General features: G+C 55.2%; 1 protein-coding gene across 1 annotated transcript in view; it reads left to right on the plus strand.

The window, feature by feature from the left end:
• Positions 1 to 6,235, plus strand: part of P3H2 (prolyl 3-hydroxylase 2) — a 66,413-nt gene extending 60,178 nt beyond the window's left edge. The window contains exons 9-15 of the mRNA XM_083848010.1: positions 798 to 925; positions 1,531 to 1,626; positions 1,709 to 1,859; positions 2,376 to 2,493; positions 2,937 to 3,012; positions 3,845 to 3,985; positions 4,842 to 6,235. Coding sequence (XP_083704136.1) covers positions 798 to 925; positions 1,531 to 1,626; positions 1,709 to 1,859; positions 2,376 to 2,493; positions 2,937 to 3,012; positions 3,845 to 3,985; positions 4,842 to 4,934 — 803 coding nt within the window. The 3' untranslated portion in view covers positions 4,935 to 6,235. The remainder of the gene's footprint in view (positions 1 to 797; positions 926 to 1,530; positions 1,627 to 1,708; positions 1,860 to 2,375; positions 2,494 to 2,936; positions 3,013 to 3,844; positions 3,986 to 4,841) is intronic.
• The last annotated feature ends 251 nt before the right edge of the window (positions 6,236 to 6,486 follow it).

Raw genomic sequence — 6,486 nt, forward strand, 5'->3', positions numbered from 1 at the left:
TTTTTCCCATGACTTCACCTTCCTCCTGGAGAAACACCTGGTTTAGGTTTTTATTGGTATCGCCAATTCTTTCATCAACTGTCTTAGGGGAAATGAGAGGAAGAGGCTTCAGAAGGTGGTGAGTTAGTGGCCTCACCATGTTCTTCTGATCAGGCAAATTTGATGGGGATCAATCCAAAGCTTGTTGCAAGGAGCTAACCTCCCTCTGCCTTTTGCCCATTCACCCTGCACATGGTGAGGCTCATTCAGGAGCCCGGCAGCATGCAAGAGCAGCCACCAGTGGGAATGAGCACAAGCAAAGGCTTGATGCAAACTTCCCCACATCTCAGTTTTTCTACAAGGGTAAAAGACAAAAATCCTCCCTGGTGACACTTGCAGAGAGTGGCTTTGCATGCCAAGTCAGTGAGAGCCACACAAAGCCAATGCAATGGCAACTCAGAGCCTCTGCTTGCCCTGGCTGCCAGGCAGGAGAGCCAGGTTAGCTGGCGTCTGTGTCTGTCATCGTGTCCTGTCAGGGTCTGGTGCTCTCGGGATGCAGTCCCTGCATTTGCAAGGCGCAGCTAACGAGAAAGTGGAAAACTCAGATGCTCTTGCAGCAAATTGATTTCACCTTTGAGTGTTTCCATTGCTTCTGTTTCTTTTGTTGTTGATGTGAAGCCAAACTCTGCTCTCTGCTGTGAAGTCGTTTCCCTGGAAGTGCACCCGGGTGACTCCAGCTGGCCTTTGGCCATGGTACAAGATGTCCATGAGGCCAGGTCATGTTCAGCAGGGTTGTTTTGTGTCTCTCTTTCCGTCAGGGGGCCCACTTCTCTACAGTGACGTGAAGTTTGTCTACAACTCGCAGCAGCTGAATGGCACCCAGCGAGTGCTGCTGGACAACGTCATCTCGGAGGAGCAGTGCCGAGAGCTTCACAGGGTGGCCAGTGTGAGTGGCAATGCCCCCGGGAGGGACGTGACTGCCCCATGGGATGAGTCTTTGATGCCCTCACCAGCATTTCTGCTAGTCAGACCTGAATTTTATCTGCTCATGGGGAGGCTCTGGGCTTGTTCCTTGCTCCTGGGCATTGCAAATGATGCTGTGATGCCAGTGGTGAGTGGTCAGACACTTAAGGCACCAGTAACTCCAGCAAAGAAGCTGCTGGTCCACCTTACTTGGTGCAGCAAGGATGCCGCAAGACAGAGAGCATGCAGAGAGAGCTTTTTGCCCCAAAAAGCATTGTACACAACGCCAGAGGATGTGGATGTGCATCCACAAGGCTGGTGGAGCTTTCTGATCTGTCAGTGACTGGGCCTGGGGCAGAACAGAGGATGCCCAAACTTCCCCAGTCTGCAGGTGGGCAGCTGTTTTCCAGCATTTCACAGTAGATCGTGTTCATGGAGAGCTGCAGCACCTTCCCACCCCTCTTACCTGTCCCGGAGAATGCAGCCCTGGGGTATTTTAGGAAGAAGGTCCCAACTGCTGCCATTGCAGCTCCTTCTCCCCTGGGGAAGCAGCTCACCCCTCACCCGTGTTCATGTCTTTCCTTGCAGGGGATCATGTTGGCTGGAGATGGTTACCGGGGCAAAACCTCCCCCCACACCCCAAACGAGAGATTTGAAGGAGCCACTGTCCTCAAAGCCCTCAAGGTAGAGCTTCCTCCCCCTCAAATCCATGCCCTCCTCCGTGGCCGGCACGGCGCTGACCCCCTCGCCCCTTGTCCCTGCCCAGTACGGCTACGAGGGCCGCGTCCCGCTGAAGAGCGCCCGGCTCTTCTACGACATCAGCGAGAAGGCCCGCAGGATCGTCGAGTCCTACTTCATGCTGAACTCCACGCTCTACTTCTCCTACACGCACCTGGTGTGCCGCACCGCTCTCTCTGGTGAGGCTCGGGGGTGTCACCAGGCCGCGTGGGAGGGTTTCAGTCCCCCTTGGGGGGTGACGGTGTGGTGAGAGGGGACACAAGTTGGGGAGTTTGGCTGTTTTGTCTGATGCTTGAACTGGTGGCCAAGGGCTGGGCAAAGTCACTGTCCCCTCAGCTGCAAAAGGTGGGCACTGCTGTCCCAGACAGCTCTCTTCTGGGGTGTCTCTTGCTGTTCGTGTCTCCAACTCTCCCTCTTTTCTCCTCTCTTCTCTTTCCCCCTCTCACTGTTCCTTCTCCTTTCCATTCCCCCAGCTCTCCATCTCTCCTCCCAACAGTAACGAACAAACAAAGCTGTGCAGATTCACCCCTCAGATCTGGCTTTTTCTCTCCAGCATTTCCTTTCCTCCTCTCACCTGTGAACACCTGGAGTGGGGCCGGGCAAGCTCCCCGTCCCACATCAGAGCCCACAGAGTGTGGCACTGCCATCTCATCCACCCCATCTCCTTCCCCCTTCTTCCTCATGGTCCTGCCTAGGCCAGCAGGAGAGGAGGAACGATCTGAGCCACCCCATCCATGCTGACAACTGCCTGCTGGACCCCGAGGCCAACGAGTGCTGGAAGGAGCCTCCTGCCTACACCTTTCGGGATTACAGGTAGGAAGGACAGTGCTGCCCCCAGTGCCCTCCCCAAGGCTGGGCACGCTGCTCCAAGGCTGTAAACGCTAAAGCGGGTACATCCCAGCAGGTTGTTTCGGGTGGTAACAGGCATCACAGCTAAGCTTCAAGCCAGCTTTAACTGTAAAGGCTCTGCAATATTGTAGGGCCCAGCTGTGGCCTACAGTACTGTACCTCTGTGAGGTTTTTGGGTGCAAAACAGGAGGGTGAAAGCTGGTGTGACCCAAATGTCCCACCATTTTGAGAATTGTCCCCTAGTCAAGGAGCTATCTGCTGGTTCTCAGCTGTGGCTCCAACACAGGGGCAGTTCGGGCAAAATTGCTCTGGCTGATGGGAGAGCAAGTAGAGGGGCTCATCCACCCTCTCAGAACAATAGCCCCAGAGGAGCCACCTCCACAGGGCTCTCCTGCTTCTTCCCCCAGTGCCCTCCTCTACATGAATGCAGATTTTGAAGGCGGCGAGTTCATCTTCACCGAGATGGATGCCAAAACCGTGACAGTGAGTTGGTTTGTTTTCCTGGCCGAGCTGCTGCTAACTGAAGGTGGGAGGTAATTTCGCAGGCAGCTCCTGTGTCCTTCCTGGTCAGCCCAGGGGCTGTACCTTGCAGGCAAACTGCCGATGCGGGGCTTGCACCACCTCCATCGGGCAGAGGGATGGCTGAGACAACCGGCAGGGAGAAGCTGCTGGTGCAGGCTGAGAATTGTCCCTGCCTGGAGGACCGCTGAGCTCCCACCCCATCTCGTGGCCAAAGATGAGGTGATGCCGATGCCTCAGTGCATGCACAGTGCCTCTGTCCTTGGCTAGTCCTGTCCTGCATGGAGCAGTGGCCCTGGCGCTGTGGGACACACTGCAAAAGCCTGGCCTGGCCCAGGCCTTGCTCCAGAGCAGGTCACAGCTGTGGACCACCAGTCCCCAAGAGGGATGTGGCTCAGGCACAAGCCCCCATTTCTGCATGGGGCCATTTGGGAGGCCGGGTGCCCCCTCGGTGCTTGGGCATCGGGTCTAGGCACTGTGCTGAGGCTCTGGAGTCTGGAAGGTGCTGGAGAGCACATTGAGTCTACCCAAGACCAGTGCCCAAGGGTTGGTTTTGTTGACACGTCTGTCCCTGAGCTCCTGCAGGATCCCTGCTGTGGACCCTAAGGAGAAAAGGGAGTGTTACTGACACACTGTGAGCTGTGCCCAAAGCTCGTCATGTCCTCCTGAGCAGCTCACGGGGTCCTGGGGTGATGCAGACACCCAGCTGGTCACAGGCCCACAGGGAGCCCAGACACAGCCAGTCCACGCAGCCGTGCCACCCTTTACCATCCTGTCATTGCCTATTTTCCTGCAGGCATCCATCAAGCCAAAGTGCGGGCGAATGATCAGCTTCTCATCGGGCGGCGAGAACCCCCACGGGGTGAAGGCAGTTACCAAAGGGCAGCGGTGTGCCGTGGCTCTCTGGTTTACCCTGGACCCACTTTACAGAGAGCTGGTGAGTCCCTCCAGCACCACGTGAAGGGAGCCGGGGGGAACCCAGCATCCCTGAGAGACCCAGAACATCCCTAGTCTCCAGTCCCACCACATCTCTTTTCCTCCCATCAAACTCCCCACAGCAGCATTCCCATCAGTGGCACCCCAGGACATGAGGAGGGAGGAGCTGTTAGGAGACCCCAGAGAAGTTTTATACGATGGCCCTGTGCCCCTGCTGTGGCCCACGCAGTGCAGGGCTGGGATGCTGAGCGGGGTGCTGAGCGGGATGCTGAGCAGAGTGCAGGAGGGCTGTGTGCAAGGCTGGGGCTGGCCATTTCTGACACCTAGTGGCCAACATCCTGATGAACGGGAGCACCTTCTGCGATAAAAGACCAAACCAAACCCTTGTGCCTTTGCCTTGTGAGTGCCCCATGTTGGGCTAGCTGGTGGGCTATGAAATTTTGGGAGAAGCTTATTTTAGACATGCACCTTGCTGTCTGTGCATTTTGGTGCCAGCTGCAGCTCTTCTATGCTTGGTGCATGTGTGGTAGGTGATCAGCCTTGCCCGGGGAGTTGGATATCTTGGTAGGCACGGAGGAGATGGTTGCCTGTGGCCACTAATGAAGTGTGAGAAGGGACCTGCAGTGCATCAGCTCTACCCCATCCATTTGGGAATGAGGTATCGAGGAGCAAAGTGATTGGGTTCCTTCTGTCCAGCAAATCCCCAGGACAAGTCCCAGGCTGTGTCCTGCCCTCCTGGCTGCACTGCTCAGATGAACTGTTTGCTGTGGATGCTGCCAACAGGCTGAGATGCTGAATGAGCTGAGGGCAGGCGCTGGAACTCCGCTATTGTGATTTCTTTCCTTGCCCTCTTGCAGGAGCGAATCCAGGCAGATGAAGTGATCGCGATGTTGGACCAGGAGCATCTAGGACCCAGTGAAATGAACATCAACCCAAAGGATGAGCTATGAACTAGGCCAAAGACTTTTTCTATTAAATATTTATTTAATATTGTTAATCTTATTAGAACCTTTCTATTTTTGTACAGAGATGCTGTATAAATTAACAGGTTAATATGATTGTGGAGTTTTCAGGAGTGCCTCTTCTGTGTTTAGCACAGCTCTTGCTGGGACCCCTCATCCCTGTGCCAGCATCTCCTGCTGGGACTGACTCTGCTGCTGAGGTTCCCTGTCCTTCCCTAGCAATGCTCAGGACCCATTCAGGCCCACTGCACCCCCTTTTTTAATTCCTCAGCCAGAAGATGCTGCTTCTCTTTAGCCTCTGCTAGAGAAATGTCACAGGTGTGCTGACGGACCCCTCTCCCTGTCCCTGCCAAGAGCTGGCTGAAGACTCATCAGTGCTGCCCTGGGAGAAACTGGAGCACCAGTTGTGGCTGTTCTTCCCATCCTGGAAACTGCTCCACACCCATCCTGTGAGCTGCCAGCCCCTGCTGCTAAAACCCAAGGTTAAACTTCATGGTCTCCAGGTGCATGTTCAAAAGCAGCTGCAAGTCTCAGGGATGTTACAATGCCATGGTGTTGGATGGTCACGATGCTGCTTTGTATGCTGGGTGCCCTGTCTGCATCTTCCCATCCTGACGGTGCAGAAGCTGCAGCTGTTTATGGCATGGTAGCATCTACTTGCTCAGAGTATTTCTGACACAGTCTGAGGGTGTTGCTGTGAAAGCACACGCTGCTTAGCACAAGAAATTTACCCTGCCAGCACCTGCTGCTGGCCTAGCAAATCATGTCTCACCCACCATTAAATTAACTCCTGTGCACGGGACCAGAGCAGCCCCCACCTGAGTCACAACAAGCACGGAAGTCTCAGAACTGCCTGCACCCCAGACCCAGGGACAGCTTTCATTTTGACCCAACAGCTGCTAGAAAGCAGTTCCGAAGAAGCAGGCTGCAGCAATCCTTGCTGTTGCATTTCCTGCAAGGCTGCTGTCCTCTGCAGAAAGCACGCCAGGGGGCTTGGCTGGAGCTCACTTCCCCAGGCAGCTTTGCTTAGCTCCCTGCTGCATTGGCTTGGTGTTTTCTCAGTCCTTTTCTGCTCTCCTCTGCCAGCTCTGGCATTTCCAGGACTTAAATCAGGTGGTGTCCTCTGTCCCCACCACACTATTGCCTCCCAGGCTTGGCTTCTGCTTGCTGCACCCTTGGCCCCAGTTTGTGCTGCTCCCCTTGCAGGCTGGGGTTGGTTTGCTGCTGCGGTGGTTAGCCAGAGCTGTGTCTAAATCCAGGGGAAATAAACTAAACTAAACTAAACACAACATCAGGCCTGTCTTTGTCTTTCTTTATCCAAGCAGGAGAAGGGGAGATTGGGGTATGCGCTGGGTGTCTCGTGATGGTGCTTCTCCCTTTGGGGTTCCTGGCCCCAGAAACACACATCCCATGTGCTGGGGGAGCATTAGAGGGTGCAACTTTTGGGGACTTGACTGCAAACACGAGCGACACCAGCCCTAAATCCCAAGGAAGGGCAGGACCCCAGGCAGCCTGGGCTGTGGCACTTGTCCCTCTCTGT

The sequence above is a fragment of the Anser anser genome (assembly GCF_964211835.1).
Source record: "Anser anser genome assembly, chromosome: 9".
Classification (NCBI taxonomy): Eukaryota; Metazoa; Chordata; class Aves; order Anseriformes; family Anatidae; genus Anser; species Anser anser.